The following is a 19,401-nucleotide window of genomic DNA, read 5'->3' on the forward strand; positions in this document are numbered from 1 at the left end:
TGGCCTTGATCACACAGTTTAGCGAACTATAGGCCTATTTCCAAGCTGCCTTTAGTCTCCAAGGTTTTAGAGAAAATTGTTTTTAGTCAACTGAAAGATTTTCTAGATGAAAATGGCATCTTTGAGGTTTTTCAATCAGGTTTTAAAACCCTTCACAGCACAGAATCTGCATTATTAAGGGTTTTGAATGACATCCTTCTGGCATGTGATTCTGGTAACCATGTTGTTCTTGTCTTGCTTGACCTAACTGCTGCCTTTGACACCGTAGACCACAATATTCTAATTTCTCGATTACATGATGTAGTGGGTATTGGTGGCACTGCACTTAATTGGTTTAGGTCTTATTTGTCAAATAGAACTTTCTCTGTCAGCCTTCTCGGTTACGAACCATCTTCTGCTCCTCTGTCATGCGGCGTCCCACAGGGCTCAATTTTAGGGCCACTGCTCTTTTCACTGTATCCATTGTCTCTGGGTTCTATCCTTAGAAGGCATCGGATTTCATTTCATTGTTATGCCGATGACTGCCAAATTTATTTGCCACTAAAGCACAGGGATGGCATCTCCATAAAACCTCTCTCGACATGCCTAGATGACATTAAAGCTTGGTTGGCTCTAAACTTTTTAAATTTTAATGAAAAGAAAACAGAGCTGTTGGTGTTTGGACCCAGTGGTACCTCTGAGTCGTCCTCTGTAGATTTGGGACCCCTGGAAGTCTATTTTAAACCTGTTGTTACTGACCTTGGTTTTAAGTTGGACAGTGATTTTAAATTGGACAACCAAATCAGAGCAGTGGTGAAGTCCAGTTTTTATCATTTAAGGCGACTGGCAAGAGTAAAATCTTTTCTTTCGAGGCAGCACCTTGAAACAGTGATCCATGCTTTTATTTCTTCCCGCCTGGACTACTGTAACTCAATTTATGTGGGGGTCAGTCAGTCGTTGCTCTCACGTCTGCAGCTGGTTCAAAATGCTGCTGCACAACAGGAACTCGAAAAAGAGAGCATATAACCCCCTTGCTAGCCTCTCTGCACTGGCTGCCTGTGTCTTTTAGAGTTAATTTTAAAATTCTTATATGTTTGTTTTTAAATGCCTTCACAGTCTTGCCCCGCCTTACCTCTCTGAGCTTCTTCATCCCCACATACCCTGTCGGTCTCTCAGGTCAGCTGACCAGCTGCTCCTGGAGGTACCGAGATCCAGGAGGAAGCTCAGAGGGGACAGGGCCTTCTCTATTGTGGCTCCAAAATTATGGAATAATTTGCCCATGCATGTTAGAGAGGCCCCTTCACTGTCCACTTTTAAATCACGTCTTAAAACCCACTTTTATTCCTTGGCTTTTAACCTCAGTGAGACTTAGTTTCTCTTTTAATTGAAGTAGTTATTTAATTAATGATTTCACTCTTCTTTTATTTGTGTTTTATTTATATCTCATGTAATTTTATTTTACAGTTCCAATGTACAGCACTTTGTGTCAGCTGTGGTTGTTTTAAAGTGCTTTATAAATAAAGTTGATGATGATGATGATGAGTAGAGATGGTAGAGCCGACATTTTTTGTTTTTCACTTCCACTGACTTTTCTCCAATCCTGCTGTTTACACAGGTATGGGTGAACAGATTATAAAATAAAGCAGGCTTTGGTTATTAAATTTTAATCATGTTAATTATGAAGGGAGAAAAGGCTTCATGATGCTTCTGTAGATAAAAATCTGGCCAATTAGATCAATTACACCAGTCAGGGTTCAAATCAGGAACCTCTTGCTGCGAGGCAACAGTGCTACAGCCGTTACATCACCGTGCTGCCGTAGAGTATAACAGGGGGTGTAGTCTGACAGGATATGGATGCTGTGATGCAGTTTGCTAATGTAATGATGTAGTTTTTACAGAGTACAGGTGTAGCAGAGGAGTTAATCAGGTCATCGTGACAACCTGACCTGATTTTTCTTCTAGCCGTGTGGTAAAAATAGGGCAATGTGTTCATCCGAGTCATTACTGCGAGACTGGAGTTTTTTCAGTGAAAAGCAGCAACACTAAAACACAGAGTGTGTCTGCGGTGCAGAGGTGGGCTCTGCAGGATATAACGTAACAAGGGAAACTTCTATCTCTGCTTCCTGTTCCAGCCAGGTCAAAATATACAGAACTACACACTTCAAAGTGAAGTCACTGTTCCTGTGTGCGATAAAAGTATAGCCTGCTTTCAGAGGCCACGTGGAGAGGTTAGGACTGAGGCTAATTAAAGAAAACACGCTCTTCCTGTGGCTGCTTCACATACAGAAGTGCCAGCCTCCACGTCCGAGCGTCAGGTTTGTTTAGTGACATACGAGCAACAAAGAAAACCACAGATGCAATTTCCTCTTGAGGGCAGCTTGTGCTTCAACTCTATTCATCAGTACTAATAATACACTGGATTTCCACTTTCTACCATGTAGACATATACAAAAATATTTCAGTTAGATTGGCTTCCTGTTAATTCCAGAATTTAAATTACATTTTTGATCCTTGCATAAAAAGTCCTGAACGCTCTTAAAGACTTCACAGCATAATGTTACCCCTGTGGAGCACTTTGCTTTCAGGATGCAGGCTTATTTGGAATTTCTAGAGTTTCTAAACGTAGAGTAGGAGGCAGAGCCTTCAGCTATTAGGTACCTCTTCTGAGGGCCCAGCTCTCAATTTGGATTTAGGAGACAGGCACCCTCTCTGGATGATTTCTTTTTGGATAAATCTTCTAGTTTGGACTGGTTCTTGTCACTCTGAACGACCCCTTTAGCTATGCTAGCATAGTTTCCCACTGCAGGGGGACTTCCCATCATGCAATGAGCACCTCTTCTTCCTTACATGCCTCTATTGTCTACCCTCTCATGCAGTCTGTGTTTTGCGCATTCATTGTATGTTCTTCTGTTTTTTTTATAAGTGCATTTACTTACAATACAAAGTGCGTAGAGGTGGATCTGTGTTTACACTGGGTCTCCTTAAGCTTTGATGCAATTTTGCTGCTGGATACAAAAATATCCCAGGAAAACTAAGGCTCGGGTGACAGTGTATTTTTTTTTTTCCCCAACACAGTGACCTTTGGTAGCTTTTCGCAGGTACCTAAAAGGTGGGTGGTGAAACAGTTGGGGTAACTATGGAAATTCTGCCCTGTTAAAGAGCCATGCTGCTGCTGCACATCGGGCAAAAAGAGAGGGTGATAGAAAGTGAAAGTAAAGCCTCAGTAGAGACAGAGCAAGAGAGGGTTCAAAACAAACAGTTCATCCATTAAGCAACAAAACCTGGCAACAAAAACTTTTTCTCCGCTTGTCTTCCAGCTCAAAGTCATCTGGTCATGTGTGTCGTTGTTTTGGGGCTTTTTGGTCTTTTTTTAATGTAGTAACTCATGTACAGTACAGCACGCAGGTAAAAATACCTGTTCAGCCAGCCAGCCGATGTGTTTGAGATGGGGGTGTGTGGAGGCTGAGGTCGAGGCCCCCAGGTAGGCGCTGATGTGAGCCAAGGTCTGTGGCAGCAGGGCGGCAATGTTGGTGTGGATGGCAGTGAACCAGGTGTTGGCGGTGGGGCCGTCTTTACATCGCAGCACCACCGTGTGCTGGCCGTCTGGGGAATGGAGCTCTAACAGTCTGGATGAGAGAAAAGGGAATCATCAACTAGATCAGACTTCAATAATTATTATAACGATTAAAGGTCACTTTCTTTAAAATTACCTAACAATGAGCCGTAAAAGAATAGTGCAGTTTGGAAATGGAGGAAGTGATGGTAGCCACTAAAACCAAGTACCTTCTAGTGGGTTATTCATGATGAAGTTAAATCTAATTTCCTCAGTAAATAATCATTTAACTGCTGCATGCTGCAGTTTAGAGCTTTTAACTGCAGCTGGCATTCCTTAGTTTTGTGTTTCAAGCTGATGATTCAGAAATCCAGCTCACTCCTTGCTATAAAATTCCACCCACTCAGCAGTTATATTCACAAACACGCTTCGATCGATTCCCGCAGACTCGATTTGCAAAAGGGCGACTCACTGTTTATCTGAGCAACAATTAGGATTTGCATCATCTTTATGGAAACTAACTGTTAAAACTCAGATTATAATTCTTCCCCCTGTATGTTTGCCTGCTAAGACCTTTGTGGCAGGAATAGTTCAAACTTAAAAAACAGCGTTGAACAGAATCATAATGTGGCTGAAGGTGACAGATCAGCAGGAATCCCAGAGAATGAGTGCATCTCAATGACATCCCCCATTGGTTGGGCACTTTCTTATAGCCTGCCCACCGTTGCTGCACAGCTGCACATGTGCAAGCTGCTTTGCAATGCACCTCCGCCTCAGTTCCTCCTTTTCATACCTAATCAAGGGGATGTCTGTTTTTGCTTTGTTCTCACTGTTCTGTTTGTGCTGCCACCAAATATAAATGACAGATGAAGATAACAGTCCTCTTTGGAAGATATCGCTTGTGAATTTGACTTTTTTTTAATGCTTTATTAACTTATTTTGGTGACTCCGTTTAGTGAAAGGTGATACTACATTAACCTCTAAAATCCTTTTGTAATCAATCAGCTATCATTGCTGTATCTTTGCTAATACCCTTTAGTATTTGCTAACAGGTGCATATACCTCAGTGCCTCTCTTGTGTGCCATTTCCTCAGACCTGTCTGTCCTTCTGAAATATCAAACTAATCAAATGGACGCAGCACTCGTTGTGTTACGCTGTGGAGCTGCAGGGGTAGAGCTTTATAGAACTGCCACGATAACAACAGTGTGAGTGACTCATTGTGGTTTTACTTTGGCAGTTTTCAGATCTCACTCTGACCTGGTGACGCGGCCAAGAAGGCTCATTGTGTTTCAAATTTCTCCCAAGTGTCTGTTATCCAAACAGCCAGACGTTTTTCATTCGCACTGCAGATTTGCAGCTGTAACTGGCTGAATCTGGGCATGTTTTTCAAGGTGCAATTTTTAAACTATAACCCACCGGCTTAAAGGGAATAGGCCTTTTCTGCAGGTGCTGCTTTACTTGGACATTTTCCACCATTCTCCTATTTATTGCGCGATAAACACAAGAAACATTTGTACTTTAGTGCATTCTTTCTTGGACAATTAGGTGAGTCCATTACTTGATTTGTCACTTTTTATTTCGCTAATTTTATGGAATTAAACTCTCGTAATAATTATTATTGTAATTGCTGAACAGCACCGGGGAAGAGTCTCTCCTCAGTTTTTGTTGCATTGCACTAGAGAGACACGGGAGATTCTCATCAGCATGAATAGTGAATGCAGCGACACAGAGAACTGGCACTATACGGTGGATGCTAAGTCATGCAGAACAAACAGCCAGTGTGCAAGTCTCGTTCCCATGTCCGAGAACTTTCTGAACTAACGAGCTATCCCAGAGCCCGCGCTGAAGTAGCTGCACACTGCAGGACGCCTACCCATATATAATGACAACCTCAACAAACTGTTGATGTCAAACAGTTGGGCAGCCATAATTGGCCCATCAAAGACTAAATTCTGGACTTTTAACTCATTAATTTTACAGCTTTTCTTACTGATAAGACCTCCCCCATTGCCAACCATACTTTATGTGAATTAAATAAAACGGTTTATAATTACAGGACAGCTATCAGAACTAATTCTGTAAATTTTACACATGTATTTCTTACAATTCAGTAGATACAGTAAAGAGTGTCAGGGGTGGGGCACTGCATGCACGCATATATTGGCGGCTTCTAGTTTTTAAACTTGCCCAACCTGACTCAACAATGGCCTTATTACATGGAACAGCCCTGTGTTAGGATTAGCTCAGCCAAAACTGCAGCAAATCCATAGTTAGAACTTTTCTTCACTTTTCACTTTCCTTCTATTTGCAAACAGAGTAGAAAGCATTCAGAGACACACGGAGCAGGTGGATGGAGGCCGCTGTGCTGAGAGCTGAGCTCCTTCTATAACCATCTAAAGGAAATGCCCTCTGTTTGACATTAACCAGGCCCAGGAGCACAACAAAGAAAAACAGAACTTGTTGGCCAGTGTTGGGAGCATTCTGCATATACACAGGTCTCCTTATTTGAAACTTTGGCCATGTTTGGTGAAAGCATTCGCCGCCGTTGATATATATCTGAACAGTGGTGAATCCTTTCGCTAAATATATGACAAAAACTAAGGAAAAGCATTGCAGGCCCACTTGAATATTCACAAAGACACAGGAGTGTGTCTGTCGTGCTTTTTATCTCTTTATAAAACAAACATTCCAATCTAATGAACAGAGGTTAGACACTGAAAACGATTACACACCCAACCACACCCAACCTCCCACATACACAGGTATTTCCCTCACACACACACACCTGTTCTCCAGGTCTGGCATGGTGAGGTTTCTGCAGATGAAGCACATCTTCAGACTGATGACCTTTCTGTCTTTGGATGAGGAGGAGCTGCTGCTGTGTTTGGGCGACCCTGAGTCATCGCTGCCGCTGTAGCTGGGTGACTGTGGGCGGACGCCGTCCCACGGCAGGTCAGCCACCAGGGATGGCTTCTTGAACAGTGGAGAAACCTCACGGATGTACTTCACTGTGGAGTAACAATAGAAGAAGCACATCAACCAATGAGGTTGTTTTTATTTTGCGTAGTTGTTATATTTTTTTTTACCCTTTTATTACATTATTTCAGCATATTTATATTTTTATGTTATCTAAGGTAGATTTAATTATGCTTTAAGTTTTATTTACTTATATATATTTTATTTATTTCATCTTGATCTTAGTGCAAACTGTGGCACCATTAATCAAGAGAAAATCAAATATATGAGATGGACATTTACCCCTTCTTTTTCATCATCGAATAAACCAATCATGTTGCTGTTTTTGAGAAGCTGAATGTAAAATAAGCTAAAATAAGACAGATGCTTGGTTGCGATATTTGGAGTGGCCATCTTTAACCCAAACCATAAGGAATCTCTGGGATGTTTTCTGAAAGAAGTCAGCTTTTAACCTGCTTCTGAAAACACGCGTGGAGAGCACTTCTTTCAGCCTCAGGTTTGGTCCTGTATTTATCCAACCTGATATCCAACCTGATGTTTTGAACATAATAACATCATATTTTGGCCGAGAACCCAGAGGCCGTCTTTATTCTTTAAAGTGGTCTCCTGCGTGAAATTATCTTAGAAAAACAGGACCTGACTCGGCCGTACGGCTTCGAGGTCAGCTGTTTGTAATAAAAATCACTTTTGCACCGATGTGATGGATTCACTTTCCAAATTTGGACTTTTGCCGCCTTCTAACCCCCACCTTGCCTTCACTTATTCTTCTTCATCCGTTTTATCCTCCTGTGCGAATGAACACTACATTTGCTCCGTGTTCAGTCCTGTGCATGCTCTCGTAGTCCATTTGTGTGCAAAATAAGTGAGTATGGGAGCTAAAAGAGAGAGTCTGGGTATGTGTGTATGTTGGACAATGAGTCGGTCTGCTCTGCATGAAACCTGAGACGAGGCTCTCGGGAGGTGAGGTCATTCTTGAATGTAGACCAGGATATTAGGATTGTGAAGGTATGCATGCGCAAGAGAGACCTACAATGGTTCAAGAGAATGTGAATCCAATGGCTCAAAATTATGAACTGAGGTATGAATAAATATTCATGACAGCTTTAATACTTGAACAGTACACACTGACAGTGAGAAGCTGGTAAACCTATTTAGCAATCATCTAAGAAAGGCATCCAAAGATTTAAGCTTTATAAATGAGTCAGATAAACTGTTGATGGGCTTAAAGATATGGGTAGTTAAAAATTAAAATTTAAAAGAAACTGAAAGAGAAAACGAGCAGCAAAAACTGCATGACAGATATTTAAATAAGCTGGCTAAAAAATGGATGTGGCAGCTGAAATACAAATAAAAGCATTTAAATGTTGAAGAATAAACACAAAAGACCTTAAATAATAAGTTATACAGTTTGACTGCAGATTAAAAAGCAATACATGACTGAAATTTATGGCTGCATTATGAAAAAGTTAAAAGTAATGAATAAGTACTTAAAATATTCAAGAAAAAGCTAAAGCTGTGTATAAATAATCATTAAAGTTGTCGTTTGAGTTGTTCTCGACGTCATGGTTAAAATGTCCAGCTTCTCTCACTGCTATTGCAAACTAAATAAATACATAAATAAATAAAATGACAACACAGATATGATCTTACAGTGTCAGTGAAACTGCATGTTTCAGAGTGGTGGGGTACCGGAAGCTTGAAGGTGGAAAACCACTAGAGTGCCTGTGTGTGACCCTGAATCACTCAGTGAGATACAGATTGACTGATATGTAGGTGCAAAGCATGCTGCACGGTGACTGTGTACATTACACGTATGAGTCAGAGGGAAGGGTGGAGTGGGGAGTAATGCTAAGGCAAGAGCAAAGACCAACCATCCTAACCACACCACCCACACCAACACGGTCTGGGGCCATTTCTGCAAACCTAAGTGGTTTGGACTAAGTAGGAGAGTGTGAAAGCATTCCTGAATGCCAGTGTTTATGTGTGAGAGTTCTAGAGAAATGCATGTCTCTGCTGCAAAGCCCCACTCTCACACTAATAATCAGATTTGGTGCAGAGATGTTCAGCCAAGATATTTTCCGTCAGCAGACCCTGGTCTCTTTGTGGTTCTGCATGTTTACATCTCTGCATGCGAACATCTCACTGTGGATCACCGGGCTGTGATTGTCTGTGTGAACGTCTCTGTTTCCTAACAGCAGCTTTCTTTCTTGAACTGTAGACAGCGACAGAAAGCATACAAGCTGTGGAAATTGGCTTTTTTTTTGGGTGCTGCTACCGCAGTCATTTGGTAGCCTCTTCTCAACCACATCAAACAGAGCCACTACAGAAGGTTTGATCATCTAACCCCGATGTCTCCTGGAATCGTCCCAGGTGAAGCGTTTCAGGCATATCCAATAGAGAAAAGGCTCCAGGACATACCAGAGAGATCATGTCTCAGCCCAGAAGAGCTGGAGGTGCTGGATCTCTGTTTAGACTGCAGCCACCATGAATCAGGCTCAGATAATCAACAGAGAATGAACCGGTGGAAACTACCTAATCAACAAACAGCAAATATTCACGTCCAGCTCCATCGATCTCTGTGACGGGAGGAGGAAAATCTTATAAGCCAAAGTCCCATCTCATCAATTAAATGGTGCTGCTTCTTCCTGCCAATGGAACTTGCACACTACCTCTTATTAATGATTTCACTCCAGACCAAAGCAGCAGGATGAACGCAGATTCAGCCAAACGTGTCCAAACACACTGGACGACATCTGATCAGAACACGCAGCAAAGTCACCAAAGAGCTTTTCATCCTGAACGGGCAGAATATCTTCAACTGTCCGAGTCAGTCATGTCAACTCAGCCTACCTGAACTGCAGGCTACACGTTGACCAGACGAGACCAGAACAAGTCGAGACCAGAGCATCTCAAGTGTCCTTCAGATCAGTTCATTTCATTTATCAATATTTGTTTAAGGTACTGTGGACCAGTAGAGACCATTTTCCCTGTCAGTAATAAAAAAATCTTGCTCTTGGCTCTTTAAACAAACAAAGAAAATGGGGGACATGAAAGCAAATGTTTCCTTTGCAATATCAGAGTGTTTCACAATGTCAGCTCTGTGTTAAAGGGTTCATCTTTATCTTCTTTATGCATAAGAACCGGCAAGGTTCACGTAATAGATCTGTACACATTTTTCCTTTTCTTGAACTTCTAAATATTGATCTTTTCAGTGGATTTAAGGTGTCTGACGGCCAGCTTCTGCAAATCAGATACATTTTCCCTTATTAATAATTTTTTTGAGTTTTTATTTGTTTTCATGAACAACAAACAATAACAATTACTGACATCCTTGGTAAAAATCAGTGTATCATACAGTCAGTATAAAATGTGGCTTGTAGTCTAAAGCCCTTTGAGTGTCCGGTAAGATTAGAAAAAGACTAAATAAATGCTAATGCATAACATTAGGATAGCTGAATCCCAGTGCATTGTTCTGTCTTAAGCACAGCTTAAAAACAAAACGACAACAACAAAAAAACCCATCAGAATCATTTTAGATCCACAGTGTGTAATCTGCTTGAGGTCTCCATTTTAAAAATCTGACCAGATTCTCATTGGTGTGTCTGCCCTCCTGTCCTCCTAGCCTGTCCCTGCAGCTTGATAAAACTTCCACGAAATATAGACCTTTAATTTAAGCCACGCAGTGCATAGAGCAGCTGTGCCCAGTGGATTCCTGGGGTAACGACTGAAGAACTTAGTGACATATGCCATATAAATATTACATCTGTATATGTATGTGGCATTCCCATTCAGCAACGAATGATGTTGCTGATGGTGCGTAAGCAGAGGCCTGGCGGACCGCTGGGTTTGTAATAGCTGGCACACACCCTGAAACCCGAACTCTCTACCCACAGGAACCTCACACAAAGATGGCAACGGCTACGGCCAAAATGTTTAGAAGACGTAAATTACACCGAAGTTGAAAAGAGACTAAAATTTCTCAAATGACCAAAAATCCAAAACTAAATCAGGGGCCAAAATTCATTCTTGAAGATAGTCCACTCTGACAGACTTCTTGTGTTGGGCATGGATCATTGGCCATAACAGGACAGGGTAGGATGGGATAGGATAACCAATGTTTTCAGGAATTTAACAATTTTTTATATTGGAATAAACTTGAGAGTATCTGATACACTCTCAGACAGAAAAAAGGATCACAATTATAGCAATGCAACTGAGATAGAACTATTATAATTCTCTTATGAACTAACAGATACAATAACAAGGTTGAAAAGTCCAGCCATACTTATGTTTCAGCTGCAACAAACCACTATATAGATAATAATAATAATTTGTCTTAATTAATCTGTACTTTTGTTTAATCCAAAAAAAAAAAGAGACATTAAGCCCCACATATTTTTCCAGAACCCAATCCAACATCCTTAAAATGCTGGTTTTGACCAACCATCTCTCCCAAAGCCAAAGATATTCAGTTAAGCAGCAAATTCCCAAAATAGTTGTGGTTTAATTCTGTTTTGACTAATGGTTGCAGCTCTAATCTCCATGCACTTTTGAAATTAAAAAGAAAAACATGCAAATATTAAGGGACGAATAGATGACGGTGGAATAGACCTGAAATGCTGATCTCCATCTCCATTGTGTGTAATTAAGTTGTTGTCCGGCTGCAGTGAAGCTTGTGAATGCTCTGTTGTGTAATACGTTGGCACTGTGGGCCACTGTACATCTGCTTCTATTCAGTTTTCCTTGTGTGTGTGTGTTTGTGTGTGTTTTTGGCCGAAATGAAAGGCCTTGCAGTGGCTGCACTCTTTGATGTAGCCATCATCGCTGGTTGTTGTCTCTCTTTAAAGCTGAGATGCCACAAACAAGCTTTACCTCTTGTGACGTTTCCAGCTGCTGCGATGTCACCACATTGTTACTCTTGGCTGTAGCCTACTGGCAGATACATATTTCTCTGAACTACTAATTATGCAATCCACTATACAGCTGAACATGAGGCATGACAGCAGATTCAGAGATCTTTTGAGAGCTTTCTGCAGCACACTGTGTATGTGGAAGCTTGTGCATTACAAGTCCTGATGATGTTGTGTTGTAAATTATGGTGCTTTTAACAGGTCACTGCAATATGCACGCGTGAACCACCTCTGCAAGTCCAGTTACAAAATATTAAGATGGTGACTGCAAAAACACTCAGCTCGAAGCTTCTGTGACTTCACTAACCGATGGGTGATGTCAGCCTGGCTACCTCCACCCCTTATATAGAGTCCACGGCCAAGACCAATTAAAGACCAGCAACTCCTAACTCAACGTTCCAAGTCAAGACCACCTAGTACAAACTCTTGGCGGATACAGGTGGGTTTTCCAAGTATCTGTTATAGATTGGTTAAAAAGATTTTCCCCTCCTTCCGTTTTTCTGCCAGAAATAATCACATTTCCTCTTCACAGTCTGCAACTTTGTGATAAAACACTGTCTTCCTTTTCTATCGTGGCAGGCAGATTCAGTGCTGTCTGCCTCTGCTTCGGTGCTGTTGGATGAACTCATTAGTTCTGTAGACCTGTCGCTCAGCTCCACTTCTGCTTTTAATTAGGCCTATGCACAGAGGACTCTCGCCTCTGTTCATGTATCGGTGCGTCTGTATGTTTCTACACTAACGTGTGTGAAGGAAATTCCCCGGAGATGCCGACCAAAACATCCCCGTGAGTCTGGCTCATCTGCCTCTCTTCATACCTCACTGCCTGCAAGGAAAGAGGATGCACGGGAAAAAATAACATGTAGAAGAGAAAGAGTCTGACTCGACACATATTTGGTTGTGGCAATAGTTGTGGTACAAAGCTACCAGAGAACTACTCTTCTTTACCACACACACACAGAAGTAATCATCTCATGGTATGGCTGAAATAATAGCTTACAGAGCAGCAAGTCACTGAGTCAGACCCCAGCCTCTGGATTTTCCCCCCAAACTGCCCAGAATTTCCCCTGTGTTTTGGCCAGCAAACCTCTCCACACTCGCTTTTGTCTCACTCACTCTTACTCTCTAAACTCCGCTGCTAAGTTGCCTTTCTGTCTGTCCTTTTTTCCCTCAGTCTTTCTCAATCTTATTCTCCTTTCCACACATCTTTCACAGTCCCACCTCTAGTTTTTCACCCTCTCTCTCAATTTCTTCCCTCGAGTGTTTCTGCCAGAAACATAATGAGAACAATGTGTCAGAAAGCAGATCCAACAAAGAGTGTGCGCACACGCGTGTTTCTGTGTACGATGTTCTCGTGCAGTCACGTCTCCAGAACACACAGCTGCAGTTACACTAACATGTATGAATAATTCTATTTTTTAACTAGTTGCTGACGGTTATGTACAAAGGGTTAAAAGAACAAGTCAATACCAACAAGATCGTAGCTAAATCTACGGTCAAGTCCAGAGTCAAAAAACAAGTCAAGAGCAAGTATTCTTTCAAAACATCAAAAACTCAACAGTATGAAGTCAAGTTGTATATTAAGAGTACAATCCAAGTTTAAAATCAAGCTAAGAACCAGTAAGCTCCAAGTCAACTCCCACTACAAAAGCGCCAAAACTTCAGCTAATACGAAAGAGTGCCACGTCAAGTAACAGTTAAAACCAACAGTTCAAAGAGCCATTCAAACCTACGATCAAACCAAAAGTTAAATAAAGTGAAGTCAAGACCAACAGCTCACAAGTTTAGTCCTTGGGGAACTATAAAGCCCAAATCACATCGCGAATTTAGTCCAAAAACTCCAAGTCAGGCTCAAAATACCCAAAGTCAGGACCAACAAATCGTCCCAAGTAAAATATAAAAAAAAAAAAAAACAGAGTCATGATGAGCGAGTTCCAAAATGTAATATCAACAAAGTCCCAAAAGTGCTGATGTCCTACTCACATTCTTGCCAATGAAAGAGTCAAACTCATAATAAATGTTATAGTAGAAAAATATTTTATATCATAAATCATTTGTTGCACTGACCGGAGACATCTTTCAATTTCATTGTACTTGTGACAATGACAATAAAGAATATTCATTCATTCATTCATATTCATTGAATTAGTGTTTATTTTATACATTTGAGTCTTTGATTTCAATTTGCCATTTCCACAGTGATGATAGGTACTGCTTTAACATTTAAGGTTGCCTTTAGCTATTGGAGGCAATGCTGTCAGTACACAGCAATCATTTATGCTAATGCTGGATTTACAGCATTTTTCTTTTAAAGCAGTGTTATCCATCACGTGATTCGCAGGATATTTAACACACTGGATTATCCAAAAATACATTCCATTAAGGCATTTTATCTATAAATGGTTTTCCAATTTATTTGGCATACCCAAAGGTCAGTGCATTCAGTGTATGGCATGAAAGTGTATTTTTATCTGTGTCAACTTTCTACCAAGGATAAAGCAGATTATGGACAAAAATAATCACATTCACCATTGTTTGCGACTACTAAAGATTACAAATGTCTACCTGTCATTGCTGCAGCGGGGCACAGACTGATGCTGGTTTAGCTGTAGTAGGTTCTTACAGAGGACAAGCAGGATGCTTTCTGGTGTAGTGGAGCATTAGGCTATGCAAGTCAGTCACACATGAGAAAAAAAAAGTCCAACCTTTCTAAAAATTGAACGCCTGTCAAAGCAGATGTAATTGCATGAAAACCACAATGGCAGAGCAATGAGACCAGACACACCAGAGCTTATGGTTAGAAGCTCAGCATTCAGTATTCAGACCAAATGCTGCTCTCTTATGTCCTAATGCCACAGTCACGCTGCAGCATGACCAAAGTTACTGTGACCGTGTGTCACTTGGGATCCTATTGCTGCTCAAATGGCTGCTCTGAAGACGGAGACATGTCTGTGATCACTCGCAACCACATTATCTTCTAAGGGGCTTTGCAATAAAGAGATGTTAAGACTTAGTCAGTCTGCTACCAGTTCACAATTGAATGGGACCAAGTTGGGACTTACATGTATGTATATCAAAAAACACAAATCAGTAGTTGCAATCAAAAGTGGTTACCAAGAGGTTCAGGTTGTTGAACAGCCAAGAGAATAGACTTTAAAGCAAATTATTACAAAACAAATACACAAAACAACAACAAAGAAACAAAGACTGAACAACTACAAACTCTGATCAATTGCAAAAAGAAACAAATTGCTACAAAGTGACTCTAAACAACTATAAAGAGATTCAAAGAGCTGCAAATAAACTCAGAACACCTGCAAAGACTCAAAATAATGCAATCCAAATGCACCCAAAACACTTGGTGAGACTCAAAAGGATGCTAAACAGAACATCTAGAAACAGGCACACAAATTAAACACAAATAAATGCAAAACGACTACAAAGAGATAGAAACCATGTCTGCCCTATGCGTAGCAATTTAGTGTCACTCTGGGGGTCTTGGAAGGGTGAGGGGCCTCAAACATGTCTTACAATGTCGCTCTGTCAGTGCTAATACAAACATGTCTTCCTAATTTCATTTTAAGGTCATTTATAATTCCCTTGGCAGCTGGAAACCAGAGACTTATCCTCAGATTGGTATCAAAGGCAACAGAGTTCAGAGCCGAGAAAGTGGCGGTGGCCTATTTCAGGCAGTGCAGACTCATGCTCCGTGGCAGATCGCACCCCGTGAGGACAGTAAACGCACCGTCGGCTGAAAAGAAAAGAACTGTTCCTCATCAAGTCTGTCCCCGTTTTATCAATGCCCTTTCTGTCTGGTTTTTTTTTTTATTCCATTCAATTACTCACAAAAGGCTCATCTCGTGTCTCCTTCCACCGAGCAGAAGGCTAACCCAATAAGATAGAAAGGGCTGCTGCAGCAAGCTTCAACTAATCATTTGGACATACGGGATGTTGTGTCTTCCAGTCAGCTGCTGAGGGGAGGGGGATTAATCAGCAGCGTGTCATATCTGGATTATATATGTCATGCATTAAAAGGTCAGGCAACTTCAGTGTGCTTATCGAGACCTCCCTACCTGTGGCCTTGGAGGGTGAATTCAACCTCGTGCAGCAAATGGCCTCAACTCGTACTCACATGCAGCCTGTGTTACTACAGTGCAAGAAAAAGCAGGATGCTTAGGATGTAATGTAAATTCTTCCATAAATTCTACTTTACAAAGCTTTAATATTTTCAGTGACAGTGGAGTCCAATTCACTGCGATCCACTTAGACCTCAATAATGCAAGCAAAGTAGAATTTCCAAAAACTCAGAAACGAACAAGTAGTCTAGAGCTTTATTAGGAACACTCGTTCAACAGATCAACAGCACACATATTGCATGGCACCGACTCAATGCATTTAGGCATGCAGACATGGCCAAGACAAACTGAGCATCAGAATGGGGAAGAAGAATTGCTTTAAAAGACGTTGAATGTGGCATGGTTGTTGGTGTCAGACAGGCCGATCTGAAAGTTTTAGAAACTGCTGATCTCCTGAGCTTTCCCACCACAAGCATCTCTGAGGTTTACAGAGAATGGTCAAAAAAAGAGAAAAATATCCAGCGAGTGCCAGTTCTCTGGGTGAAAATATCTTTTTGATGTCAGGCATTGGAGGAGAATGGGAAGATAGTAACTGAGATAACCACATTACAATCAAGGTATGCCGAAGGGCATCTCTGAACCCATATCACATTGAGCCTTGGGCTACAGCAGCATAAGACCATACCAGGCATATCTGCTGTCTATGATGTCACAGATCCAAGAGTAGAAAAAGAGTGTCTGAAAAAACTAGAAAAAGTGGATGTAGCCACTGTGACACCACCCACAGGTTTGTCAAGTCATGTTTTGAAGCCACAAGCTGAATGTTTTCACTGTTGCCAGCTTGGTGTTTTGAAACCAGGTGTGGCAAGTGAGGGATGGATCTGACTGTGAAGATGCCGCTCATGAGTACACCCTGGATAATCCTCAATTCTGACACTTAGAATGCTAAAAAATTACAAAATATTTAGTGTGATCCAAAAAGAGTGTCCGAGTGGTCTGTAAACTTTGTCGGTGGAAAGCGTATACTGAGTTCATGTTAAGGTGTTGTGTGGATGTCCCATCAGCTTCTCCATCATGGATGCTGGGGTTACTAAGTAACCAAACAAGATTTTTCCAAGAAGAACAGCCCAAGAGTCCTGTGATAGTCTGGTTACCTGTCCTATGATGGCTGGGAAAGGCCGCCTAATCTGGCTAAGTGGAAAAATGGATGGATGGCATACTTTGTACAGTTAAATAAATGCCATGGTTGCTATTGCCACTTCAACTATAAGTTCCTGTCATTGAGAATAGTTCTGTTATAATTACTTTGTGTTTTACATCAGATGTCTTATTTTGTCTAAAAAGTAAGTCTAAAACACAAAACCATTAGAGTTCAAAGAAAAGCATCAAATCCATATGTTTGAAGAACCGGAAGCCATTAAATGTGCTGCATTTTTGTTTAAAAATAGCCCAAATGATCATTTAACTACTCATTGATTGACTAATTGATGCAGTTGGACATCCTCCCCTGTAGTGCAGATGATAAAACTTACATAAAGTGTGGTGGAACATGTGGAGCAGCACGAATCATGCAAGCCGGACCCACCAGTTTTGACCTTTGCCCTACATAAAAACATGCGAGCGGAGGTCAGGAATGTGGGGCTCCCGTGCTAATTGTCTGAACATTTTGGAGGTTTGTGTAATGTGTACATGGCAGAAAGAGTCTGGAAACTCGAGCCTCATTCTGGCTCACTGCTGCAGCGGCAGAGCCACAAACAACACAGCTCACTGCCGTCAAACTGGCAAACAGTGACAGGCAGCTGACACATTCCTAGAAAAAGACCTCTCAGTCTGGACTGTAGATGCATCCGGCACATCTTCCTGTGTGCACCCGAGGGTGACTGCAAATGCTTTTTATGTTGATATCAGATCCAAAAGGCTGGTTTCCACCAGAGGTTTCGAAGTGATAATTATTTCTGTGTTACCAGAAAATCCCGATACCACATTCACAAAGACGCCTAAGTCTGTGAAGGTTCTCAGTCATCCAGGTCATCGTAGTCAGTTTGACTACGAAAGATGCCTAAGCTTTTATTTGGCACAGCGGAGAGCTTAAAAACAGGCCTCATTCTGACTTTAGTGGAAATGTGTCACTCATTGATCAGTTCCTACAATCACTGCTCGTCAGTATTCACCCGGCGTTCATTCCAAACCATTAAACACTGCATTTAGCCATTCCCAACTTGAAGTTTCCGTATCCCAAGGGCTCTGTGGCCAGCAATCCATTCTTTTTCCATTTTTTCTAAAGATTCAACAGTTCAACGTCAGTGCACTTTTAGGCTCTGAATGCATCTCAATGAAGCTCTGTGGAGCCACATAATGAGCCAGTAAACAACACATTCTCAGCCCACACCATAACCCCATCTACCGGTACACAAATTATGTTTTTAAGGTTTTACGAAGTCTAACCAGGAGTCACTGAAGACTATTGCAGCTGGCAAATATGATTGCTGTAGACTAATTTCCTGTCAGTTGGTTTGACTGACTCAGCTCTCATTTACCTACAGTGTGCGTTCAGGCTCTTTTATCTGGAGTTTAGTGGGTGTTCAGGCTTGCTGAAAAGTGCGTAGGTTTTAGGAAAGCGTGTCTGCACACCTAACCTTTAGCAGACCTACCTTTTGTGGAACTGTAGGTGTGATAAGCATTCTTATAAATACAAAAACGTTTCAACCACCTGTTTCCCACATCAGACGGCACCAGTTAGTCTTTAAATAAGTGCGGTTTTCAAACTTAATTAAATTCAAAAATAAAAGAAAACTAAAAGTGCTGCTGCGCGTCGAGCAACCTCGAAGCACCTTTAGGCGCTTAGTTTGAAACGTAAATGAAGTTTAATTTCAATGAGCGCTTGGACACAAAATCTGCGTGTTTTGACGTGCTGCAAATTAAAAGCCATTTAGATTCCCAATACTGCAAGTACCATGGACTTCTTTGTTAAAATAACTCTGCTTTAGGTTTTCCTCCACAGGTGTTTATTCCTTGTTAGCTTATCAGCACCAGAGGACACTATTTTAGTGGTGTCCATCTACACCATGATGATTTTTAGATCCTCTTTATAACCAAATTGTGATTTCATGCCATATTTCATGAAAGCACTCAAATACCTATGTTTATGCTTCTATTTCCTGCAGTCTGGTCTTGGGAGCGCATTTTCAAATAGCAGAAATCACACATCATGTGAGTTGTGTGTCACATGACTACCAGAAGAATTTTACATGCAACTCTCGTTTCTCTTGACACCCTGCTGAAGATTCCTTGACCCCTATATTTTTTTTTTTTAAATGGTAAAGACAATGAGCTCGATCATCTTGGTCAATATTAAGATCAGTGTAATGTAAAATTTTGGTGTGCTTGTTGAAATTGTATTTGTTGATCCTCGCTTAACTCCTAAACTAAAGTGCTTCCTCTTGTTGCCAAAACTTGTTAGGAAGTCAGTTTGGGTGTGCTGGATTTGCAGTACAAAACGAAAAGAGACCCCCCCTGTGAAAAGGAAGCCCGCACAGTGATTGTTTTGTTCTGCTTATGTCATTTTTTTAATATCTGGAAGCCATGACTGTAACCGAATAAACATTTCTATTAATTGCACAGCCGTAATATACACCTAGCAGCCTGACACCTTTGAAGTCATTGTTCTAGTAGACCGCCAAATGTAAATGAATGTCATTTACTCTTCTTTTAGCTTTGTTTTGGTCTCCACCTACTACTTGGAGAAACATCTGGCTGTGCAGCTTCTATAGCCTTTGGCTGTCTGCCAGAGGCTGACGAGTGAACGCACCAAATGGGCTGTCAATCTAAAACAAGCATTAAAGATTAAAGACACAAAAGCTGCTCAGAGCTGTAGTGTTAGCTGATAATTCTCTCTAATTCTGACACAGC

General features: G+C 41.2%; 1 protein-coding gene across 1 annotated transcript in view; it reads right to left on the minus strand.

The window, feature by feature from the left end:
* sntb2 (syntrophin, beta 2) overlaps positions 1-19,401 on the minus strand; it is a 32,740-nt gene that overhangs the window by 9,118 nt on the left and 4,221 nt on the right. The window contains exons 2-3 of the mRNA XM_005928400.3: positions 6,319-6,541; positions 3,395-3,605 (exon numbers count right to left, since the gene is read on the minus strand). Of these exons, the coding sequence (XP_005928462.1) occupies positions 3,395-3,605; positions 6,319-6,541 (434 nt within the window). The remainder of the gene's footprint in view (positions 1-3,394; positions 3,606-6,318; positions 6,542-19,401) is intronic.

The sequence above is a fragment of the Haplochromis burtoni genome, unplaced genomic scaffold, assembly GCF_018398535.1.
Source record: "Haplochromis burtoni strain Fernald_Lab_line unplaced genomic scaffold, NCSU_Asbu1 Contig_112, whole genome shotgun sequence".
Lineage (NCBI taxonomy): Eukaryota > Metazoa > Chordata > Actinopteri > Cichliformes > Cichlidae > Haplochromis > Haplochromis burtoni.